Genomic DNA, 26,533 nt, shown 5'->3' on the forward strand with positions numbered 1-26,533 from the left:
TAATGGTGTTACACTGTATGGCTTGGGCTTTGTCGAGATCCATCCGTACAATGCGTAGCAGGGCGATAAACTGACATCTCCCAGCGGTGTTTTTACAGTTGAGCCCGAGGCCGAAACATTCGAGGAATCGTTGTTAAAATTCTGACCCAAAATTGGTTTATTGTTGATGGACTTCAGAGTTGAAGACAACCAGACTAGAAGCGATCGGACTTTATATTCATCATGTTTCCAGGAAAGGGAAGACGTTACTTTATGTTTGATGATGGAAAAAGCTTGTGAATGAATCAGAAGGGTTTTGTCAGTTGGAATTACACTATAAGGGCTTTATGGTTGGATCTTGGGTTCAGAGAGCCTTTGTTTACTGGATCATAAAGAGGCCAGGAGTCAGTTCATGTGAATTGGAGAGGGGTGTCTGTCGTCGTTTAGATGGCGATTAGAAAGACAGGAAGGATAGATTGGGACTAATAAGAAGATCACGTTACTTAACCATAAGCAGCGCACGTTACTTAACCCACTGAAACCATGTCGCATGTGACTGACTGGGAAGCGTCCGCGTCGATAATCGTATAACCTGAGAGAGAAAGCATCTTGGGAGCGGGGCCTCTAAACTCACCGCTGGCAGGAGACAACACGGACCCGCTGGGGTGACACAACCCCGATACGGTGCCACCATGGATCTACTTGAGTGCCCAATCTGCCTGTTCCTCATGTGTGAACCGGCCACCATGTCCTGTGGTCACTCGTTCTGCCGGAGCTGCCTGGGAAACTACTTGCCATCCAGGTGCCCAGCCTGCAAGGAAAGATTTAAACAGAGAGACGCCAAAAATATCAAGAACACCATCCTGATCTTCAGTGTCATTGAGAAGTGCTGCCCAGAAGAAACGAGGATGAAATGCCATATTCTGGAGAAACTCAAAACCAGCGAGTTCACAGAAGCTTTACGCATCGCGGATGAAGGGATACAACTAGGTAGGTTTATAACAAATAATGTGTGAACTTGAGTACGTTCGGGGAAGACATTTCCTTACGCAACCCTCGACTAGGCTGCAGGACAGACCGAAGATCAAATGTGTATACGTTGTGTAAAGTGGAATCCAGCCACTTATAAAAGCACCACACCACCCTGATTACGTACATTTACGTCACACATATGTTTGCCCATGAAACTCCAGCCAAGACGTAGGATGTAAAATGATCATGCTGACTAATACAAACACACACACCTGAAGCTAATTACGACATATTAATGTACTCACATGAAATTGCTTTAATTGTTTTTATTTGTCTTCAGTGCAATATAGCCTACAGAATCAGGCTCCCCTCGCAAAAGAGGCTTCTAACCGCAACGGGCTTTTCCTGGTTAAATACTGTTAAAACTATTATAATATAACAGTGGTGTAGTGACCTGGCATGCGCTCCCTGTTGTAGCCAGTAAGAGTCACGTGGTGGGAGGCAGTAACAGTGGTCCAACATATATAACCAAACCTTTAAAAAAACTCTAACATACACCAGATATCACAGTTGAAAGAATCGGCTTTATTGAATGCAGTTATATTGCCACAACTTTAGAAGTATGCTTGGGGTCATTGTCCATTTGGAAGACCCATTTGCGACCAAGTTTTAACTTCCTGACTGATGTCTTGATGTTACTTCAATATATCCACATAATTGTCCCTCCTCATGATGTTTTGTGAAGTGCACCAGCCCCTCCTGCAGCAAAGCACCCCCACAACATTATGCTGCCACCCTCGTGCTTCACAGTTGGGATGGTGTTCTTTGGCTTGCAAGCATCCCGCTTTTTCCTCCAAACATAACGATGGTCATTATGGCCAACAGTTCTATTTTTGTTTCATCAGACCAGAGGACATTTCTCCAAAAAGTACAATCTTTGTCCCCATGTGCAGTTGCAAACCGTAGTCTGGCTTTTTTATGGCGGTTTTGGAGCAGTGGCTTCTTCCTTGCTGAGCGGCCTTCCAGGTTATGTCGATATAGGACTCGTTTTACTGTGGGTATAGATACTTTTGTACCTGTTTCCTTCAGCATCTTCACAAAGTCCTTTGCTGTTGTTCTGGGATTGATTGCACTTTTCGCTCCAAAGTACATTCATCTCTAGGAGACAGAACACGTCTCCTTCCTGAGCGGTATGAAAGCTGCGTGGTCCCATGGTGTTTATACTTACGTACTATTGTTTGTACAGATGAACGTGGTACCTTCAGGTGTTTGGAAATTTCTCCCAAGGATGAACCAGACTTGTGGAGGTCTACATTTTTTGGGTGGCTGATTTCTTTAGATTTTCCCATGATGTCAAGCAAAGAGGCACTGCGTTTGAAGGTAGGTCTTGAAATACATCCACAGGTACACCTCCAATTGACTCAAATTATGTGAATTAACCTATCAGAAGCTTCTAAAGCCAAGACATCATCTTTTGGAATTTCCCAAGCTGTTTAAAGGCACAGTTAATTTAGTGTATGTAAACTTCTGACCCACTGGAATTGTGATACAGTGAATTATAAGTGAAATAATCTGTCTGTAAACTATTTTTGGGAAAATTACTTGTGTCATGCACAAAGTAGATGTCCTAACCGACTTGCCAAAAGTATACTTTCTTAAGATGACATTTGTGCAGTGGTTGAAAAACAAGTTTAAATGACTCCAGCCTAAGTGTATGTAAACTCCAACTCTATATCAGCTATTATCAGTTATATTAGCTGTGTGCAGTGTTTTAGCAATGTGCAAATTGTTGTAATACAAATGGTAGTGGGAAGATAAATAAACAGATAAATATTGGTGCTATTTACAATGTTGTTTGTGCTCCACTGGTTGCTCTTTTCACATGGCAACGAGCCACAAATCTTTCTGCTGTGATTTCGCCTAATAGATATGCTGTGATATAAAGTACTTACGTAAAAATACTTTAAAGTACTACTTAAGTAGTTTTTTGGGTTATCTGTACTTTATATTTTTGACTACTTTTACTTTTACTCCACTACATTCCGAAAGAAAATAATGTACTTTTTCTTCCTTGACACCCAAAAGTACTCGTTACATTTTGAATGCTTAGAGGGACAAGAAAATTCACGCACCTATCAAAAGAACACCCAGTTCATCCATACTGCCTCTTTAAAATATATATATATGTATTTCACCTTTTATTTAACCAGGTAGGCCAGTTGAGAACAAGTTCTCATTTACAACTGCAAACTAGCCAAGATGATAAAGCAAAGCAGTGCGACAAAAACAACAACACAGAGTTACACATAAACAAATGTACAGTCAATAACACAATAGAAAAATATATGTACAGTGTGTGCAAATGTAGAAGAGTAGGGAGGTAAGGCCATAGAGGCAAAATAATTACAATTTAGCTTTAACACTGGAGTGATAGATGTGCAGATGATGATGTGCAAGTAAAGATACTGGGTTGCAAAAGAGCAAGAAGTTAAATAACAATAACGGGATGAGGTGGTTGGGTGTGCTATTTACAGATTGGCTGTGTACAGGTACAGTGATCGGTAAGCTGCTCTGACAGCTGATGCTTAAAGTTAGTGAGGGAGATATAAGACTCCAGCTTCAGAGATTTTTGCAATTCGTTCCAGTCATTGGCAGCAGAGAACTGGAAGGAAAGGCGGCCAAAGGAAGTGTTTGCTTTGGGGATGACAAGTGAAATATACTTGCTGGAGCGCGTGCTACGGGTGGATGTTGCTATGGTGACCAGTGAGCTGAGATAAGTAGGGGCTTTACCTAGCAAAGACTTATAGATGACCTGGAGCCAGTGGGTTTGGCGACGAATATGTAGCGAAGGCCAGCCAGCAAGAGCACACAGGTCGCAGTGGTGGGTAGTATTTGGGCTTTGGTGACAAAGCGGATGGCACTGTGATAGATTGCATCCAATTTACTGAGTAGGGTGTTGGAGGCTATTTTGTAAATGACATCGCCAAAGTCAAGGATCGGTAGGATAGTCAGTTTTACGAGGGTATGTTTGGCAGCATGAGTGAAGGTTGCTTTGTTGCAAAATAGGAAGGCGATTCTAGATTTAATTTTGGATTGAAGATGCTTAATGTGAGTCTGGAAGGAGAGTTTACAGTCTAACTAGACACCTAGGTATTTGTAGTTCTCCGCATATTCTAAGTCAGAACCGTCCAGAGTAGTGATGCTAGTCGGGCGTGCAGGTGCAGGCAGCGATCGGTTGAAGAGCATGCATTTAGTTTTACTTGTATTTAGGAGCAGTTGGAGGCCACGGAAGGAGTGTTGTATGGCACTGAAGCTCATCTGGAGGTAACATCTCTGATCTGGAGGACTCACTTAACACAAGTGCTTAATTTGTAAATTATGTCTGAGTGCTAGAGTGTGCCCCTTGGTTATCTGTAAGTTCCAAAAAAAAGAAAACCGTGCCATCTGGTTTGCCTAATGTAAGGAATTTTAAATGGTTTATACTTTTACTTTTGATACTTAAGTATATTTTAGCAATTACATTTACTTTTGATACTTAAGTATATTTAAAACCAAATACTTTTAGACTCAAGTAGTATTTTACTGTGTGACTTGTACTTTTAATTGAGTAATTTTCTATTAAGATATCTACTTTTACTCAAGTATGACAATTGGGTACTTTTTCCACCACTGCAGATATAGGAGTTTATCAAACAAAACGCATATGTTTCAGCCTCAGGCCTTCGTCAGTGGCCTCTTTCAATAGCAAGGCCATGTTCAGTGAGTCTGTACAAAGTCAAGGATTTTCTTAATTTTGGATCAGTCACATTGGTCAAGTATTCTGCCACTGTGTACTTACTTTATTAGCTAGCATTCTAATTTGCACCGTTTTTTTGTGGATTCCTTACAGTTTGTCAAATAGTTATCATATTTTGGTTGGGTCTAATAGTGTTGCTGTCCTGGGGCTCTGTGGGGTCTGTTTGTGTTTGTGAACAGAGCCCCAGAACCAGCTTACTTAGGGGACTCTTCTCCAGGATCATTTCTCTGTAGGTAAAGGCTTTGTTATGGAAGGTTTGTGAATAGCTTCCTTTTAGGTGGATTTTGATAATTAGTGGGTATCAGCCTAGTTCTGCTCTGCATGTGTTATTTTGTGTTTTACGTTGTACACAGAGGATATTTTTGCAGAATTCTGCATGCAGTCTCAATTTAGTGTTTTTCCCATTTTGTGAATATATGGTTGGTGAGTAGACCCCAGACCACACAATCATAAAGGGCAATGGGTTCTATAACTGGTTAAACCATTTTTTGCCAGATCCTAATTGGAATGTCAAATGTTATGTTCCTTTTGATGGCGTAGAAGGCTCTTCTTGACTTGTCTCTCAGATCGTTCACAGCTGTGGCGCTGATGTTTAGGCCGAGGTATGTAAAGTGTTTTGTGTGCTCTAGGGCACCGGTGTCTAGATGGAATTTGTATTTGTGGTCCTGGCAACTGAACCTTTTTTAGAACACCATTATTTTTGTCTTACTGAGATTTACTGTCAGGGCCCAGGTCTGACAGAATCTGTGCAGAAGATCTAGGTTCTGCTGTAGGCCCTCCTTGGTTGGGGACAGAAACACCAGATCATCAGCGAACAGTAGACATTGAACTTCAGATTCTAGTAGGCTGAGGTCGGGTGCTGCAGACTGTTCTTGTGCCCTCGCCAATATGTTGATATACAGTAGCAGTCCAAAGTTTAGACACATACTCATTCTAGGGTTTTTCTTTATTTTTACTATATTCTACATTGTGTGAAATAACACATATGGAATCATGTAGTAACCAAAAAGGTGTTCAATATTTAAGATTCTTTCAAGTAGCCACCCTTTGCCTTGATGACAGCTTTGCACACTCTTGGCATTCTGTCAAAATGCTTCATAAGGTAGTCACCTGGAATGCATTTCAATTATCAGGTGTGCCTTGTTAAAAGTTTAATTTGTGGAATTTCTTTCCTTCTTAATGCGTTTGACCCAATCAGTTGTGTTGTGAAAAGGTGGGGTGGTTTACAGAAGACAGGCCTATTTGGTAAAAGACCAAGTCCATATTATTGCAACAACAGCTCAAATAAGCAAAGAGAAATGACATTCCATCATTACTTTAAGACATAAAGTTCAGTCAATGCGGAAGATTTCAAGAACTTTTAAGGTTTCTTCATGTGCAGTCGCAAAAACCATCAAGCGCTATGATGAAACTGGCTCTCATGAGGACCGCTACTGGAAAGGAAGGCCCAGAGTGAACTCTGCTGCAGAGGATCCGTTCATTGGCGTTAACTGTACCTCAGATTGCAGCCAAATAAATGCTTCACAGAGTTCAAGTAACAGACACATCTCAACATCAACTGTTCAGAGGAGACTGCGTGAATCAGGCCTTCATGGTTGAATTGCTGCAAAGAAACCACTTCTAAAGGACACCAATAATAAGAAGAGACTTGCTTGTGCCTAGAAATACGAACAATGGACATAAGACCAGTGGAAATCTGTCCTTTGTTCTGATGAATCCAAATTTGAGATTTTTGGTTCCAACCGCCGTGTCTTTGTGAGACGCAGAGTAAGTGAATAGATTATCTCTGCATGTGTGGTTCCCACCGTGAAGCATGGAGGAGGAGGTGTGATGGTGCGGCGGTGCTTTGCTGGTGACAATGTCTGTGATTTATTTAGAATTCAAGGCAGACTTAACCAGCATGGCTACAACAGCATTCTGCAGCGATATGCCATCCCATCTGGTTTGCGCTTAGTGGGACTATCATTCGTTTTTCAACAGGACATTGACCCAAAACGCACCTCCAGGCTGTATAAGGGCTATTTGACCAAGGAGAGTGATGGAGTGCTGCATCAGATGACCTGGCCTCCACAATCACCCGACCTGTCACGGTTGTCGTAAGAATGGGACCAAGGCGCAGCGGATGTTGAGTTCCACATATTTATTACAAATTGAAACTTTAAGCAAAAGCAAATAAATCAATAAACGAACAACGAAACGTGACTACGTGGTGCACATGCACAAACACAAAACAATATCCCACAACACAGGTGGGAAAAATAGCTACTTAAATATGATCCACAATTAGAGGCAACGATTACCAGCTGCCTCTAATTGGGAACCAAACCAAAACACCAAAATAAAAATGTTAAACTAGAACACCCCCTCGTCATGCCCTGACCTACTACACCATAGAGAAACGAGGGCTCTCTATGGTCAGGGCGTGACAGTACCCCCATCCCCCCCCAAAAGTGTGGACTCCGGCCGCAAAACCTGAAACCAAATGGGAGGGTTTGGGGGGTGACTAGTGTCGGTGGCGGCTCCGGTGCGGGTCGTAGCCCACCCCAGACCCCGGATCCGACCATGGCGATGGGCTGAATGACGTGCCTGGACTGGGCATCGGTGCAAAGAAGGGCTCCGGCCCTGGAGCTGGGTTGGACGCCATGCCTAGACTGGGCATCGGAGCAGAGGAAGGCTCCGGCCATGGAGCTGGGTTGAACGCCGTGCCTAGATTGGTCACCGGCACTGAGGAAGGCTCCGGCCTAGGAGCGGGACTGGACGCCGTGTCTGTACTGATCACCGGCGCAGAAGAAGGCTCCGGCCTTGGAGCGGGACTGGACACCGTGCCTGGACTGAGCACCGGCGCAGAGGAAAGCTCCAGCCCTGGAGCAGGACTGGACGCCGTGCCTGGACTGGGCACCGGCGCAGAGGGAGGCTCCGACCTTGGAGCGGGACTGGACGCCATGCCTGGACTGGGCATCGGCGCAGAAGAAATCTCCGGCCCTGAAGCTGGACTGGACGCCGTGCCTGGACTCTCCGGACCGTGGACTGTCGCCGGAGGTTCCGGACCGTGGACCGTCGCAGGAGGCTCCGGACCGTCGCCGGAAGCTCCGGACCGTGAACCGTCGCCGGAAGCGCTGGACTGTGAATGCGCACTGGAGGCCTAGTGCGTGGAGCCGGTACAGGTGGCACCAGACTGGTGACACGCACTTCAGGGCGAGTGCGAGGAGCAGGCACAGGACGTACCGGACTGGGGAGGCGCACTGGAGGCCTGATGCGTGGGGCCGGCACAGGTTGCACCGGACTGGTGACACACTCTTCAGGGCGAGTGTGAGGAGCAGGCACAGGACGTACCGGACTGGGGAGGCGCACTGGAGGCCTGACGCGTGGGGCCGGGACAGGTTGCACCGGACTGGTAACACGCTCTTCAGGGCGAGTGCGAGGAGGAGGCACAGGACGTACCGGACTGGGGAGGCGCACTGGAGGCCAGAAGCGTGGAGCCGGCCCAGGTTGCACCAGACTGCTAACCGGATCCTCTGGTCGGATGTTGAGCAGAACACATCTCTCTCTCATCTCTCTCTCTCCCAACTTCCCCATTGCCTCCCTGACGGTCTCTGGCTCTTCAGGGTGAGTGCAGGGAGCAGGCACATGACGTACTGGGCTGGGGAGGCGCATTGGAGATCTGGTGCGTGGTTAGCCGGCACAAATGGCACCGGACTGATGACCCGATCTTCAGCCCACCTGCGCTGCAGCCTACTCTTCGCCAACATCATTCTCCAATATCCTTCTTCACATTGCTCCATCGACTCCCAGGCGGGCTCTGGCTCTCTTCTTGGGTCGACCGACCACTTCTCTATCGCCTGCTCCATGTGCTCTGGCTCTTCCCGTGGCTCAGCCGGCCACCCCTTGTGCCCCCCCCCAAAAAAAATCTTTGGGTTGTCCTTGGGCTTTCTGTGGCCGCGAACCCTGGCGTCGTCGCTGTCCTCCATTATTACCTTCCGTCTGCCACCAAGGAAGGGTTTCGCATCCACCCATCACTTCTTCCCATGTCCAAAACTCCTTTTACCTCGTGGATACGCTACTTGGTCCTCTTTTGGTGGGATATTCTGTCACGGTTGTCGTAAGAACGGGACCAAGGCACAGTGGATGTTGAGTTCCACATATTTATTACAAAGTGAAACTTTAAGCAAAAGCAAATAAATCAATAAACGACCAACTAAACGTGACTACGTGGTGCACATGCACAAACACAAAACAATATCCCACAAACACAGGTGGGAAAAAATAGCTACTTAAATATGATCCCCAATTAGAGGCAACGATTACCAGCTGCCTCTAATTGGGAACCAAACCAAAACACCAACATAGCCATTTTAAACTAGAACACCCCCTCGTCATGCCCTGACACGACCTCAACCAAATTGAGATGGTTTGGGATGAGTTGGATCACAGAGTGAAGGAAAAGCAGCCAACAAGTGCTCAGCATATGTGGGAACTCCTTCAAGAGTGTTGGAAAAGCATTATTCATGAAGCTGGTTGAGAGAATGCCAAGAGTGTGCAAAGGTGTCATCAAGGCAAAGGGTGGCTACTTTGAAGAATCTAAAATATTAAATGTATTTCGATTTGCAACACTTTTTTGGTTACTACATGATCCATATGTGTTATTTCATAGTTTTGATGTCTTCACTGTTGTGCTACAATGTAGAAAATAGTAAACATGAAGAAAAACCCGGGAACGAGTCGGTGTGTCCAAACTTTTGACTCGTTCTGTATTATGTAAAAGCGGGTATTGCTCAAGCTGCATCCCTGTATCACCCAACGGCCCTGTGGAAAGAAATGTGTGTTTTTTGCCAATTTTAACTGCACTCTTGTTGTTTGTGTACATGGATTTTATAATGTCATGTGTCACGGTTGTCGAAAGGAGGAGCGGACCAAAGTGCAGCGTGTGTGTCGTTCCACATTTTATTTATACTGTGAAACTATGCAATACATAAATAACCTGAATGACTGACAAAAACAACAAACCGTGACGCAGAGGTGAAACATACACTGACTCAAAAATAATCTCCCACAAACCTAGGTGGAACAAGCACCAACTTTAAATATGACCTCCAATTAGAGACAACGATGACCAGCTGCCTCTAATTGGAGATCATCCCAAACAAAGCCCAACATAGAAATACAAAACTAGACCATAACAACATAGAAAAACTAAACTAGAAAACTCCCCGTCACGCCCTGACCTACTCTACCATAGAAAATAACAGCTTACTATGGTCAGGACGTGACAATATGTTTATCCCCCAACACCGCTTTCCATCAATTTGTAAAGCAGACCCTCATGCCAAATTGAGTCAAAAGCTTTTTTGAAATCAACAAAGCATGAGAAGACTTTGCCATTGTTTAGGTTTGTTTGTTTTTGTCAATTTGGGTGTGCAGGGTGAATATGTGGTCTGTCGTACGGTAATTTGGTAAAAAGCCAATTTGACATTTGCTCAGAACATTGTTTTCACTGAGGAAATGTACGAGTCTGCTGTTAATGATAATGTAGTGGATTTTCTCAAGATTGCTGTTGACGCATATCCCATGGTAGTTATTGGGGTCCAATTTGTCACCAATTTTGTGGAATGGGGTGATCAGTCCTTGGTTCCAAATATTGAGGGAGATGCCAAGAGTTTTAGTTTAACCAATTGTAATTTGTGGTCTGTATATTTCATATAGGATACCATCAACACAGCAGGCCTTTTTGGATTAGAGAGTTTGTATTTTGTCCTGTAGTTCATTCAATGTAATTGGAGAATCTTGTGGGTTCTGGTAGTCTTTAATAGTTTTCTCTTTCTCCCCCCGACCCACACAGCCAGCCTTGTGTAACACTGTAATCTGTTGTAAATGGGGTACACTTAGTCTGTCTGTGTTATAAGCATTGTAGTGTTATTGACTCTTCGTTACTGTTCCTCTTTGCTATGGATGGTCAGTAATGCTAGTAGTCCTCACACATAGTTCCACTCACCCAGAGAAGCACAGCAGTGTTTAGGGGAGTGACCTGGGTTACTTCTGAGTTGTTGAGCTGAGGAGTGTAAGGTGATATTCAGTTTCCTTGTCTTTTTTGTATTTTTGTCATTGCTAATTTTCTTTCTGTTTGAGTCATGACTGTCATGACAGCCTTACACAGTAGCTGATTTTCTCTCTGTTTGAGTCGTGACTGTCATGACATCCTTACCCAGTAGTTGATTTTTCTCTCTGTTTGAGTCATTACTGTCATGACAGCCTTACCCAGTAGCTGATTTTCTTTCTGATTGAGTCGTGACTGTCATGACAGCCTTACCCAGTAGCTGATTTTCTTTCTGTTTGAGTCGTGACTGTCACGACAGCCTTACCCAGTAGCTGATTTTCTCTCTGTTTGAGTCGTGACTCTTGTGACAGCCTTACCCAGTAATTGTGTTTATGTGTGTGGGAGTTATCTTTCATAATGAATGCCTAACCTCATACTAATGATCTGTCATTACACAGAGAATGAAACAACTTCCTACAAGAGAAATTCTGTGATGATTCTGACTGGATGTTTCTCCTCTACCCAGTGTTGTCATACTGAGGGTGTCAGTGCACCAAACACGTTGCATAAATAACAGTTTCTATGCACCACACAGGACTATGGATAACAGTTTGGGTTTTACTCCATTGTTTTGATACACACATTATATTAATACTCAGCAGACTTTGCTGTAAAGCTAGCAGGTAGCATGCTACACCCAAAGAACCCTGGTATTGGGGGAGGAGGGAAGGTGAGGGTGTGAGGTCAGATGATTGTGCAACTTGTAGCTCATATTGTAACTTCAGGTTTTTGGGAGATTGTGTAATATTCCCGATGCACTGCAGGTGCAAGGGCAAATCAAACTAACCCAATTCTGACTGGGAAGCTATCACTGATAATGATCACTGTTAATTACAGTGGGGCAAAAAAGTATTTAGTCAGCCACCAATTGTGCAAGTTCTCCCACTTAAAAAGATGAGAGGCCTGTAATTTTCATCATAGGTACACGTCAACTATGACAGACAAAATGAGAAATAAAATCCAGAAAATCACATTGTAGGATTTTTTATGAATTTATTTGCAAATTATGGTGGAAAATAAGTATTTGGTCACCTACAAACAAGCAAGATTTCTGGCTCTCACAGACCTGTAACATATTCTTTAAGAGGCTCCTCTGTCCTCCACTCGTTACCTGTATTAATGGCACCTGTTTGAACTTGTTATCAGTATAAAAGACACCTGTCCACAACCTCAAACAGTCACACTCCAAACTCCACTATGGCCAAGACCAAAGAGCTGTCAAAGGACACCAGAAACAAAATTGTAGACCTGCACCAGGCTGGGAAGACTGAATCTGCAATAGGTAAGCAGCTTGGTTTGAAGAAATCAACTGTGGGAGCAATTATTAGGAAATGGAAGACATACAAGACCACTGATAATCTCCCTCGATCTGGGGCTCCACGCAAGATCTCACCCCGTGGGGTCAAAATGATCACAAGAATGGTGAGCAAAAATCCCAGAACCACACGGGGGACCTAGTGAATGACCTGCAGAGAGCTGGGACCAAAGTAACAAAGCCTACCATCAGTAACACACTACGCCGCCAGGGACTCAAATCCTGCAGTGCCAGACGTGTCCCCCTGCTTAAGCCAGTACATGTCCAGGCCCGTCTGAAGTTTGCTAGAGAGCATTTGGATGATCCAGAAGAGGATTGGGAGAATGTCATATGGTCAGATGAAACCAAAATAGAACTTTTTGGTAAAAACTCAACTCGTCGTGTTTGGAGGACAAAGAATGCTGAGTTGCATCCAAAGAACACCATACCTACTGTGAAGCATGGGGGTGGAAACATCATGCTTTGGGGCTGTTTTTCTGCAAAGGGACCAGGACGACTGATCCGTGTAAAGGAAAGAATGAATGGGGCCATGTATCATGAGATTTTGAGTGAAAACCTCCTTCCATCAGCAAGGGCATTGAAGATGAAACGTGGCTGGGTCTTTCAGCATGACAATGATCCCAAACACACCGCCCGGGCAACGAAGGAGTGGCTTCGTAAGAAGCATTTCAAGGTCCTGGAGTGGTCTAGCCAGTCTCCAGATCTCAACCCCATAGAAAATCTTTGGAGGGAGTTGAAAGTCTGTGTTGCCCAGCGACAGCCCCAAAACATCACTGCTCTAGAGGAGATCTGCATGAAGGAATGGGCCAAAATACCAGCAACAGTGTGTGAAAACCTTGTGAAGACTTACAGAAAACATTTGACCTGTGTCATTGCCAACAAAGGGTGTATAACAAAGTATTGAGATAAACTTTTGTTATTGACCAAATACTTATTTTCCACCATAATTTGCAAATTAATTAATTAAAAATCCTACAATGTGATTTTCTAGAAAAAAAATTCTCATTTTGTCTGTCATAGTTGAAGTGTACCTATGATGAAACTTACAGGCCTCTCTCATCTTTTTAAGTGGGAGAACTTGCACAATTGGTGGCTGACTAAATACTTTTTTGCCCCACTGTATATGCTCCCTCCCCTAGCCCCTGGTGATGTGAGTCTGAAGGTGTGGAGAGCGGAGGCCAGTATGGGACTGAGACTGTTCTCTGATGCCCTGAGGGACCTTGAAGACCTCTGCTGCATTCGCCCCAAGTGGACAGAGGTAAGAAACACGCCCCAACCAACTGGAAGGAGGGAGGGGGAGAGAGAGGGGAAGATCTCACCACCCCCACACCCCCCTTTTAAAAAAACAAATATCCCCTGTGCTGTATACTTACCTTGCCCTCTAACACACGATACAAAACAACATCACACATCACAATAACCAAAACCTCACCACTTCTACAACCGTATATCCAACCCATCTTCCCCAGGTACAGAGACGGCCTCCTCGACACACCATATTTCCTTAAATATCTCCAATATCCAACTCCAATATCTTTTTTATCATTTTATAAGAACTCAAATTCTATCTTAAGGCATGCAGAGACCATGTCAATAGAAAAGGTCTGTTATCCCCCCACCTTTGACCCTGTTCCTCCTTGTTAGCCAAATAGCCAACTTTGCCTGAGCAAACAGAAAATTCAACAACACACATTTGGCCTTTTCCTTATTCGAATACCTCTGTACCCCATTATAAACATCCCAACAGTAAACTCCACCCTCAACCTCTCACACAGACATTCCAACATGCTTTACCTCCCACCCCCTCAAACTCCCCCAGGCTCGGAGTGTTAAAGTCAAATAAGTCCTCAATACCCCCTTGCCAGTCCCCAGTTTCTGCCGTCACCTGCAGTGGCGGAAACATTGGTCACCCCTCCCCGTTTGGCCGCTCAAAAACCCCTCTTACCAACTCAGACAGTGTCTCCTGGACCTCCTCCAGGAATCTCTCCAGCAGCCTAAGAGATGTTAGTCCTGTTTGTTGTGCCAGGACTTCCATGTTTTTCCACCCCTCCTCCCCACATAGCCGCCGGTCGCCAAACCTTAGTAAACACGCTGCCATCAGTCGCTTCTGCAGGGTGGCCGACTGAACCAATCTCAAAAGGTTGGCTGGATTGTGGAAGATAAGCTTCTCCCACAGCCCAGGCTCCACACCCCCTTCTCGTGTGGGCCATAGCAGCTGCCAGGCCCTCAGGACTGCAGAGTAAAAATCAGAGAGACCTGCTGTGCTCAGCCTCTCCAGCCTCATGAGGAACAGCTGCCGGTCCAACCATAATCCACCAGCTCACCTTAGCAGCACGCATGTTGCTTCCCTCCAGCCGACATCAGTATGGTACAGCAGTCTCTGCGCCGCCTTTAGTCGGAATGCAGCCACCCTGCTCTCCAGTTCGACCAGGCCCTGTCCTCTTTTGTGGACGGACATGTACAACACTGCTGCACTTAGCCAGTGATGGCACGACCAGAAAAAATCCACCAGCTTGCGGTGCAGATCTGTGAGCAAACCAGCGGGGGGTTGAGGACAGCCAGTTTATGCCACAGGAAAGATGCCAGCAGGTTGTTGATTATCAGCACCCTCCCTCTATATGACACTTGGGACAGGAGCCACCACCTGGCCAGTCTTGACACCGCTACCTGTGACAGCCCCTCCCAGTTCTTCCTGACCCACCTCTCCAAGCCCAGGTACACCCCCAACATTTTAAGCCCTTCACAACTCCACTGTAAACCCCATAGAAGCAGTGGGGGAGCCCTATCCCTCCATGCCCCACATAACAGAGCATTGATCTTGCCCCAGTTCACCTTAGTTGACGAAGCTCCCTCGTACACCTTCAGACTCATCTCTAGTGCCTGCATATCCTGCCCATCCCTGACCATCACAGAAACGTCATCTGTATTTGCCGACACTGCAATGCCTGTCAACACACCCACTGTCTCGCACACTCCCTGCAGTCTCCTGCGTAGGAGGCTCAGAAAAGGCTCAATGGCTAGTGTATATAACTGCCCCGATAGAAGGCATCCTTGTCTAATGCCCCGTCTCACCCAGACTGGCCTACTGAGCCCCCCTCCCTCCTTGACCATACATGATGGCCCAGCATACAACATCTTCACACAAGCTAAAAACCTTTCCTCAAACGCAAACACAGACATCACATTGAACAGATACTCATGGCCCACTCTATCAAAAGCTTTCTTTAGAGAGACCAGTCCAAAGTTCACATTAGAAACTCTCGACAACTCCAACATGTCCCTGATTAATAAGAACAGGTTGTCCGTGATTGAGCGTCCCGGTACACAATGTGTCTGGTCCTTGTGTACTATAGAGTCCAGATGGGACTTCAGTCTGTTAGCGAGGACCTTGGCAACTATATTGAAGTTCGCACCGAGCATTGCCACAGGCCTCCAGTTCTTAAGTTCACACAAGTCCCCTTTTTTGGGCAGGAGAGTCAGAGCCGCCCGATGGCAGCTCATCGGCAACTCTCCTACCCCTACGCACTCACACAACACGCAAAAGAAGTCCAGTCCAATTATTCCCCAGGATTTTTTATAAAACTCTACTGGGAGTGCATCGACCATCGGTGCACAGCTGGGGGACATCTAGTTTATGCCTTTGCCAGTTCATGGGACAACAGGGGAATGTCCATTTCATCCCTCTGTGTCAGAGAGAGCTTAGGGAGTTCTGCAAACAAAACCTGAGCACACATAGGATCACACAGTTCCTCTCTCTCTACCTCTCTCTCTCTCCCATTCCTCTACCTCTACCTCTACATCTCTCTTTCCCATTACTCTCTCTCCCATTTTCCATTCCATTCCTCTCTATATCTCTCTCTACCTCTCGCTCGCCTTCTCTCTCTACCTCTATCGATCTATCTATCTCTCTCTCATCCATTATTCTCTCTCTTGTCTATTCTCTCCAGGGTTTCTTTCGTAAAGGTAATGTGTTACTGGAGATGGGCCGTCAGTCTGAAGCCCTGATCCAGTTTCACCGCTGTCTCAAACTACAGGCCGACTTCACTCCTGCCAAGATCCAGATTAAAAAGGTCAGTAGCTATAGCCAACACTGACTGGCTCATTTACTGACTGTCTCATTTACTGACCGTTTACTACAGACCGGCTAATTTACTGACTGGCTCATTTACTGACTGTTTACCATTGACCGGCTCATTTACTGACTGGCTTATTTTTTGCCGGTTTACCACTGACTGGCTCATTTACTGACTGTTCACTATTGACTGGCTCATTTACTGACTGTTTACTACAGACTGTCTCATTTACTGACCGTTTACTACAGACCGGCTAATTTACTGACTGGCTCATTTACTGACTGTTTACCGTTGACCGGCTCATTTACTGACTGGCTCATTTTTTGCCGGTTTACCACTGACTGGCTCATTTACTGACTGTTTACCAATCACTGGTCCTGTTACTTACTGACTGTTTTTCACTCACTGACTGTCTGCCTGACTGTGCTTCACTGGCTCATACAATCTCACTAGCTGAGTGTGTCAGTGACTGCTTGGCTGAATGACTGTATGGGGTCAGGTTCTAGGAATGGGTGGTATTTGCTGCTTTTAGGATTTTTTTAAATAATGGAATGCCTTGGAACAATGTTAAACAACCTAAACACGTACTGTATACTAAGTACAGCAAGTGTGGGCAATCATTTCCGCTCCAGGGTCACTTTGGGATTTCAAAATTCAGCGGAGGGCAGCACATTTTTTCCCAGACTGATTTGTTAGTCAAAAGCAATTTGTGGGCCAGAAAAAGGGCAGTTAATTGAAAATGTGAAGGTTCATTATAATGGAAGGATTTATTGATTGATTTGTGTGTCTGTTTCCCCTGGTCAGATCCTGGAGGCGGAAGGCATGTCGGTTCCAGAGGAGGTGCCCCAGATCCTCCAGGTGGTCTCGGAGTACCTCAGAGACCTCTGCCCCCCCATCACAAGCCTTTTCCCCGATGGACCCACACAAAGCCACACACACAGCCATGCCGAAAGCCTCCGATTCCCTCAGGAGGAGGGGGCCGACGGGGACAGGAGAGGAGACTCTGAGAATGGGTCAAAGGTGAAACATGGGACCAGTACTGAGTGCTGTCTCAGTCTCTGTCAGGCCGTGTCCTTCCTCCCTACAGCCGAGGATGATGAGGAGATGATGATGAGGAAGGAGGAGAGGCACAGCAGGGGTACATAGAACACACACACACACACACACACACACACACACACACACACACACTGGAAGAGAGAATAGACACATGTTGATGGTTGATAATGGTTCTATGTTGTCTCCCTCAGGAGGCTGCAGTCTGGACAGAAGAGACTCTCTGAGTGTCCTCACTGTGTCTGACTTTGAATGTCCCCTCTGTATCAGGTTAGTAGTTTCCATAGATGGTACATCCTGTGGAGTCTTGTGGTACTGTGTTATTGTTGAGAAACTTGTGCTGTACTCTGATCTTAGTGCTGTACCTCTACAGGTTGTTCTATGAGCCAGTGACCACTCCCTGTGGACACACATTCTGTAGGACCTGCCTCGAGAGAAGCCTAGACCACAACCTCCGCTGCCCCCTCTGCAAACAGCCACTACAGGAGGTAACTACGGCCTACGTAACTACGACCTACGTAACTGTGGTCTAGGTAACAGTGGTCTATGTAACTAGTGTCTACATAAGTAGTCTACGTAACTACAGTGCCTTGCAAAATTATTCACATTTCATTGTGTTACAAAAGTATTCACATTTATTGTGTTACAAAGTGGGATTAAAATCAATTTAATTGTGTGTTTTTTTTATAACAATCTACACAAAATAATGTGGAAGATTTTTTTTTTTTAGATAAATAAAAAATGAATAACTAAAATATAGTCGTTGCATACTGTAAGTATTCCACCCCTTTGTTTATCCAATCCTAAATTGATTCTGTAAGGTCCCTCTGTAAGGTCCCTCTGTAAAGTCTCTCTGTAAGGTCCCTCACACAGATTAAACTACAATGACCAGGGAGCTTTTCGAAAGCCTCATAAAGAAGGGCAGTGATTGGTAGATGGGTAACAATAAATCAGACATGGAATATCTCTTTAAGCATGGTCAAGTTAATAATTATGCTGTGGATGATGTATTAAACCACCCAGACACCTCAAAGATACAGTCGTCCTTCTGAACTGAGCTGTAGGACAGGAATTAAACCGCTCAGGGATGTTACCATGAGGCCATTGGTGATTTTAAAACAGCTACAGAGTTCAATGGATGTGATGGGATAAAACTGAGGATGGATCAATAACATTTTAGTGACTCCACAATAATGACCTAAATGACAGAGTGAAAAGAATACAAATACACAGAATAACAATATGTATGCAACAGGGCACCAATGTAATTCTGCAAAAAAACACGGCAAAGAAATACACTTTTTGGCCTAAATGCAAAGCCTTCTGTTTGGGGAAAACACAACACATAACTGAGTAACTGCCTCCTTATTTTCAAGCATGGTGGTGGCTGCATCATGATATGGGTATGCTTGACATCGGCAAATACTTGGGAGTTTTTCAGGATAAAAAGAAACAGGATGGATGGAGCTAAGCACAGGCAAAATCCTAGAGGAAAACCTGCTTCAGTGTGCTTTACACCAGAGACTGGGAGAGGAATTCATCTTTCAGCAGGACAATAACCTAAAACACAAGGCCAAATTTACACTGGAGTTGCTTACCAAGAAGACAGTGAATGTTCCTGAGTGGCCAAGTTACAGTTTTGACTTAAATCTGCTTGAAAATCTATGGCAAGACTTGAAAATTGCTGTCTAGCCATGATCCCCAACATCTTGACACAGCTTGAAGTATTTTTTAAAGAATCATGCTTAAATATTGCACAATTCAGGTGTGCAAAGCTCTTATAGAATTAGCCAAGAAGACTCACAGCTGTAATTGATGCCAAAGGTGTTTCTCACATGTATTGACTCGGGGAGCTGAATACAATATTTAAGTTATTTCAGTTCTATTAATCTTTAGAAAACATAATTGTTCTTCCACTTTGACATTACAGATTATTTTGTGTAGATCGTTGACAAAAAATTACAATGAAATCAATTCATGGGGTCTGAATCATTTTCCAAGGCACTGTTGTGATGTGATTATCATTAATGTGATGACTGCTATGTATCGAATATTTAGCTACTATGTTTAATTATTACTCAATTAAATTCATCATGTAACATTTAACTCATTAGGAATTTGGGGCAGCACAGGAAAAGTTGTTTACCGAGTTCCTATGTCCTGACTTAAACTCTAAAGATTCATAAATATCTCTTACATCAATAACAGTTAATTATTACCTCATCAGTCTCATTCTGAATGTCACGTAATTATTAGATATCTGCACGAACCCTAACCTAAGTGATGAATCAGCGTTACACAAATTGGCTTAATTATTTATTTACTAACTAACTAAATCATCACACAGAATACGTAAACACACACAGTATAGGTTATTGATTACATACATAATACAATGAAAACAGGTCTCTAGTGGACTAACAAAAGCATGACCGTTTGGTTACTCAATGGAAAGTGAGGGGTAGGTAAGGAGAGGGACAACAAAGAGAGTCAACTTATTGTACATACATTTGGAAGCTATGCTCACGGGAATATGAATACTTTGCACATGAACGACCGCTCATTCGGAAAAGAAATGCAATGTTTATATTTACGAATAGATGTCTTTGTTGTCTCTCTGTTGAACTTGATGGTTCTAAGGGAAGTGGTTCGATGTAAGTCTCTGGTTATCCACCAGAGGTCACAATGTCCTTCTTAGTTGTAGGCTTCTTCTGTCTTGGAGTTTCTGTTAGAATAGTTACCTCAGGTGTACCACAGGGGGTGAGAGAGATCTGTCTTCCATCTTATCTTTGGTCAAATGTCATAGATTACTTTACATGCACAGCTGCAGACTGTGAATGTTTGGTCTAGTCTTTACCTTCACCCGTTGAGAGTTTCAGAGGGTCTTACCATTTTCAGCCGTGTAGCAACCGCTCCATGCTGTCTGGTCTTGTAGTTTTAACCATTTCAACGTGTGGGCCACAGCCTCATGTTCTCTGGTCTAATGTAAATTTCGTTAGCGAGTCCTTTTAAGCACTCTGGTCTTGGAGGGTGTTCTGCCATGTTGACATGAACTCTGAGCTCACTTGGGCGTGGCTATTGACTGGGTACACGTTTACATGAAACACAATTCTCATTTAGAAGGCTAAAATCACATTTCCATCTTTTCAAAATAGTTTCATATTTAATCATATAATTTTTACATCATTTAGATGTACATCTGATAAATACAGTGTGAAAGCTCTTAACGTTTCCGTTATGTCTTTCTGATAATTTTAATGACGTCACAAAATAGACATTAATTGTCCATATTCCATGTCTCATCATCCCCAACATTCGGATGTTGAAATATATTGTCATGACAGCATTGTATGTTCTACATAACTAGGGTCTTCGTCTATCTACATAGTCTATGGGCTCAATCAGGAACACATTATATATAATTACAATGGAAGGTCTGCTTTGCACTGTTTTTTATGTTGCTACCATGTTTATAACCCAAGGGGGATAACTGGGGTGAACTTATTTGTTACTTTTCTTCCCATTTTAATGCTGAATCACTTTTTGTTTCCTGTGTAGTACTTTAAGAACAGGAAGTACAACCCCACAGTGCTGCTGCAGGAGATCATGTCCCGCCTCTTCCCCCTGCAGCTGGCTGAGAGGAAGCAGGTCCACGAGACTGAGATGGCCGAACTCTCCAAGTGAGTCCTGTCGCTGACGCACTGTAACCAGGGGTAAACGGGGGTCGATGTCGAACCCTCCCGGTTTGTTCTAGAGTCTCACAGAACTTTAGCCTGGCACTCAAACTGATTTCTCTACGTTTCCCCTTTGTGGGTGCAGCGTTCAGTCTGGTTTAACCAGGCTACCAAAATTGGTCCTTACCTGTAAAACGAGCTTTGGAACTATTTCTTAATGCCTGAAAGAAATGAGAGACTGAAACGTGAAAATGTTGATGAACTATCATATGATCGCCAGAATGATCTTGGGGCAAGTTGGCAACCTTAATGGTAACTGTGGCAATAGGCATCAAGCTCCTCATTCAGGAAAGAGTAAAAGTCGTTATGACTGTGAGATCATTGGCAAGGCACCGCACACAGCAACAACACCAGCTGCTGGAGAACAGCGATGCAGAAAAGAGACATGGACTTTTGTTTTTTCAAAATACACACCTTCTTAACCCTACTGTTACCCTGATATATTTCTCTCTCTCAATTCAATTTAAGGGCTTTATTGGCATGGGAAACATATGCTAACATTGCCAAAGCAAGTGAAGTAGATAATAAACAAAAGTGAAATAAACAATAAATCTATATCTCTGTCTCTCTGCATCCTCGCTCTCTCTCTCTCTGTCTCTCTGCATCCTCGCTCTCTCTCTGCATCCTCTCTGTCACTCCCTCTCTCTTTCTGTCTCTCTGTATCCTCTCTTTCTGTCTCTCTGTATCCTCTGTCTCTCTCTGAATCCTCTGTCTCTGCATCCTCTCTGTCTGTCTCTGTCTGTCTCTCTGCATCCTCTTTCTCTGCATCCTCTCTGTCTCTCTCTGTCTCTCGCTCTCTCTGCATCCTCTCTGTCTTTCTGCATCCTCGCTCTGTCTCTCTCTTTGCATCCTCTCTGTCTCTCTGTCTGCATCCTCTCTGTCTGTCTCTGCATTCTCTGTCTCTCTCTCCCTCTCTCTCTCTCTTTGCATCCTCTCTGTTTCTCTCTGTCTATCTCCCTCCATCCAACAGTCTAACTAAGGACATCCCTATCTTTGTGTGTGCGGTGGCGTACCCGGGTGTGCCCTGTCCTCTCCACATCTTCGAGCCTCGTTACCGCCTCATGATGAGACGATGCATGGAGACGGGCACCAGGAAGTTTGGCATGTGCAGCTACGAACATGGAAAAGGGTGGGTCTTGGATGTATACAATTAGAAAATACTGGTATGAAAATGTGTGACCCTGTGTGTGTCACTGTGCTGAGTCACACTGTGGTGGGGATCTGATTGTCTTTCACATGAACCTTTCAGCAGGTTCCAACAACTCAATGTGTGTCTGACTCTGTGTGTGTGTGTCTGACTCTGTGTGTGTGTGTCTGACTCTGTGTGTGTGTGTGTCTGACTCTGTGTGTGTGTGTGTCTGACTCTGTGTGTGTGTCTGACTCTGTGTGTGTGTGTGTGTGTGTCTGACTGTGTGTGTGTGTGTGTGTGTGTGTGTGTGTCCTCCAGATTTGCAGACTACGGCTGTATGCTGGAGATCCATAGCCTAGAGGTGTTGCCTGATGGTCGCTCCTATGTGGACTGTGTGGGTGGAAGTCGCTTCAGGGTCCTAAAGAGAGGACAGAGAGATGGATACCACACTGCTGATATAGAATACATGGAGGACCACAAGGTAAGTTACCACAGGCTGTTCTAAACTACTCCTGGCCCTGGGTGACCCCTGTGAAGGCTGAGTTTTGGTTCAACTTACCACTCCTAAGGAAGGTTACAAATGCTATTTTTATTAGCTAGTTCTTCAGTGAGTGTTCCGCTGGTACTTTGCCTGTTTCCAAGCAACAGTTTGTAAAGGCAATGTTCAGCGCCCTAGTGGGTATATCTGAGGAGGGCATGGGAGGGATCGGGGGGGGGGGGGAGCGGGAGGGAGAGAGGGAATATTAGACTAGATATTAGACAATACGTGAGTTCTGGTCTGGAAGGGGTAGGTGATAGGCAGGTCCATGTGTGAGAGAAATGAATCAAATAAAGACTAAAGAGAGAGTTTGTTTATTTAAAGGTGTGAACAGAATCAGTTGTACTATATGTATTTTTCATAGAGATTCTCCTCCTATGTTCCTAGGCTGAGGGGTCAGAGTTGGAGCTGTTGCAGAGCCTCCATGACAGTGTGTATGAGCAGGCCCAGGACTGGTACACACGCCTCAACACACGGCTCAGAGAACAGATCAGCAGACAGTATGGAACCATGCCTGACAAGGACGACAACATACAGGTACACACACACTTACAGACAGACCTTGCCTATCACCTACCACTCCCAGACCAGTACTTATCTAGTGTCTACTATCTCTCCCTGTCTCTCTCTCTCCTTTTCTCCCTGTCTCTCTCCCTGTCTCTCTACTTTTCTCCCTGTCTCTCTCTCTCCCTTCTCTCTGTCTCTCATTTTCTCCCTGTCTCTCGCTGTCTCTCTCTCCCTTCTCTCCCTGTCTCTCTCTCTCCCTTTTCTCCCTGTCTCTCTCTCTCTCTCCCTTCTCTCTGTCTCTCATTTTCTCCCTACTTCTCTCCCTGTCTCTCTCCTTTTCTCCCTGTCTCTCTCTCTCCCTTCTCTCATTTTCTCCCTACTTCTCTCCCTGTCTCTCTCCTTTTCTCCCTGTCTCTTTCTCTCCCTCTTCTCTCCCTGTCTTTCTCCCTCAGGCCTCCATTAACGGTCCAGCGTGGTGTTGGTGGTTGTTGTCAGTTCTCCAGCTGGACCCTGCCTACCAGACCACTGTGTTGTCTCTGCCCTCCCTCAAAGATCGCCTGGGACACCTGCGCATCGTTCTGGAGTACTTCTCCCAGAGCTAGAGAAGAGGAGGAGTATAAAGGAGATAGAGAGATACAGCGATACTTGGTTTCTGATGCCAATTCAGTACCCTACACAGAGGAGAATATCTACAGACTGGATAATGTGAACCATACACAATACAGAAATACACACAAACACACATCCACTAATATATCACATATACACACACACTAATATATCACACACACATACACACAATCTTTCAGAAAGAGCTTGTTGTATCACTTACATAAATACCATATTGAATTGCTGGTGAAAGAGAGGAGCTTTTGGTTTTTGGAGAAAACTAACTCAATATACTTTCAAATGACTATAACATGTCTTGACTGTCCAGCTCGCTAATAATCGCCTAAATTAAAGCTAGACAGTCAGGGACTATCGTAAATTCCCATATTTTAACGGCGAGGAAATAATCATATTCAGTGCAGCCCTCCGGAACTTGTTGAAGACCAAATGCAGCCCCCAGGGCAACATTTGTTTGACCCCCCTGCAGTAGAGGGTTCAACTCAACCTGTTCTGATTCATGCCAAAGGACGTAAACCTGGTGTTAATGTCTCAGACAACCACTAGGTGTCCCTGTTCACTCCTGTTTCCCCTATCAGCCAAACATACTGCCTTTCGCAATGGCAACTGACCTGCGCTCATGATGTAATCAGCCATGTCATAATCAGATGATCTGATTAGTCTGACTCCTATGGCTCTAAAGTGCTTGATGAAATGCTATTAAAGAAGAGATGGGATGATAGCGGGATAGAGAGAGCGACACAGAGATCGCTCAGTCTTACAGAGCTGAAAACAACTTGATTTCCTGGATAATGCACAGTATGCTATTGAAGAGTTTGGGTTAATGTTATGGATAGTTCAGAATAATCATGTTGTCTTTTTGGGGGGGTTCTTTAAAACCTTGGCAAGCTCCCATATTGTGACAAACACAATGAGCAGCCATTTGCTTTCTAACAATCGGCCGCTAAATTAGGATCATAAATTCTTATTTTATTACTAGCACTATAGTATAATTGCTATTGCCGTTACTATATATTTCCTGCAATGAAACATCGTTACCAATATTGAATAGGATGTAATATTACTGTGTTATTGCAATAATTATCTATTATGAAACATTGAAACATAAAAAGGCGCCGCCTGGGTGAAAATCGTAATATTTAGGAGTAATGTGAATTAAAAGCTGCCATTGGCTGACTTCTGTCTCTGTAGTGTTGATGAAGATGTATTGAACAGGTCACATCCCAAATTGGCACCTTATTCCCTTCATAGTGCACTACATTTGACCAGGGCCTCTATAGGACTCTGGTGAAAAGTAGTGCACTATATAGGGAATTGGGTGCTATTTGGGATGCAGACCCAGGTGTTAAATAAGACAGATGAGGTGGAAAGAGACGGAGACAGACATATACAGTTGAAGTCGGAACTTTACATACACCTTGGCCAAATGCATTTAAACTCAGTTTTTACAATTCCTGACATTTAATCCAAGTAAAAATTCCCTGTTTTAGGTCAGTTAGGATCACCACTTTATTTTAAGAATGTGAAATGTCAGAATAATAGTAGAGAGTGATTTATTTCAGCTTTTATTTATTTCATCATGTTCCCAGTGGGTCAGAAATGTACATACCCTCAATTAGTATTTGGTAGCATTGCCTATAAATTGTTTAACTTGGACCAAACGTTTCGGATAGCTTTCCACAAAATTCCCACAATAAGTTGGGTGAGTTTTTGCCCATTCCTCCTGACAGAGCTGGTGTAACTGAGTCAGGTTTGTAGGCCTCCTTGCTCGCACATGCTTTTTCAGTTCTGCCCACAAATTTTCTATGGGATTGAGGTCAGGGCTTTGTGATGGCCACTCCAATACTTTGACATTGTTGTCCTTAAGCCATTTTGCCACAACTTTGGAAGTATGCTTGGGGTCGTTGTCCATTTGGAAGACTCATTTGCGACCAAGCAATATATCCACATAATTGTCCCTCCTCATGATGCCATCTATTTTGTGAAGTGCACCAGTCCCTCCTGCAGCAAAGCACCCACACAACATGATGCTGCCACCCCCGTTCTTCACGGTTGGGATGGTGTTCTCTGGCTTGCAAGCATCTCCTTTTTCCTCCAAACATAACGATGGTCATTATGGCCAAACAGTTATATTTTTGTTTCACTAGACCAGAGGACATTTCTCCAAAAATTACGATCTTTGTCCCCATGTGCAGTTGCAAACCGTAGTCTGGCTTTTTTATGGCAGTTTTGGAGCAGTGGCTTCTTCCTTGCTGAGCGGTAATTCAGGTTATGTCGATATAGGACTCGTTTTACTGTGGATATAGATCATTTTGTACCTGTTTCCTCCAGCATCTTCACAAAGTCCTTTGCTGTTGTTCTGGGATTGATTTGCACTTTTCACACCAAAGTACGTTCATCTCTAGGAGACAGAACGCGTCTCCTTCCTGAGCAGTATGACGGCTGTGTGGTCCCATGGTGTTTATACTTGCGTACTATTGTTTGTACAGATGAACGTGGTACCTTCAGGTGTTTGGAAATTGCTCCCAAGGATGAACCAGGCTTGTGGAGGTCTACATTTTTTTGTCTGAGGTCTTGGCTGATTTATTTTGATTTTCCCATGATGTCAAGCAAAGAGGCACTGAGTTTGAAGGTAGGCCTTGAAATACATCCACAGCTACACCTCCAATTGACTGAAATGATGTCAATTAGCCTATCAGAAGCTTCTAAAGCCATG

At 44.4% G+C, this 26,533-nt stretch overlaps 1 protein-coding gene across 1 annotated transcript; it reads left to right on the forward strand.

The window, feature by feature from the left end:
• The first annotated feature begins 6 nt into the window (after positions 1-6).
• On the forward strand, positions 7-24,993 carry lonrf1 (LON peptidase N-terminal domain and ring finger 1). Its single transcript, XM_014212875.2, has 11 exons — positions 7-969; positions 13,293-13,411; positions 16,101-16,223; positions 17,031-17,364; positions 17,477-17,552; positions 17,656-17,770; positions 20,841-20,962; positions 21,987-22,145; positions 22,464-22,626; positions 23,071-23,220; positions 23,643-24,993. Exons 1-11 carry the CDS (start codon positions 672-674, stop codon positions 23,790-23,792), a joined length of 1,809 nt encoding a protein of 602 aa, XP_014068350.1. The 5' UTR covers positions 7-671; the 3' UTR covers positions 23,793-24,993.
• The last annotated feature ends 1,540 nt before the right edge of the window (positions 24,994-26,533 follow it).

This window comes from Salmo salar, chromosome ssa09 (assembly GCF_905237065.1).
Source record: "Salmo salar chromosome ssa09, Ssal_v3.1, whole genome shotgun sequence".
NCBI lineage: Eukaryota > Metazoa > Chordata > Actinopteri > Salmoniformes > Salmonidae > Salmo > Salmo salar.

What these genes read in the sequence shown, in the direction of transcription:
- lonrf1 (XM_014212875.2), top strand. Translation starts at nt 672, where the DNA reads ATGGATCTACTTGAGTGCCCAATCTGCCTGTTCCTCATGTGTGAACCG. An exon ending in TTCGCCCCAAGTGGACAGAG is followed by an intron (nt 13,412 to 16,100) that starts GTAAGAAACACG and finishes TATTCTCTCCAG; the next exon opens with GGTTTCTTTCGTAAAGGTAA. An exon ending in GGAGGAGAGGCACAGCAGGG is followed by an intron (nt 17,365 to 17,476) that starts GTACATAGAACA and finishes TGTCTCCCTCAG; the next exon opens with GAGGCTGCAGTCTGGACAGA.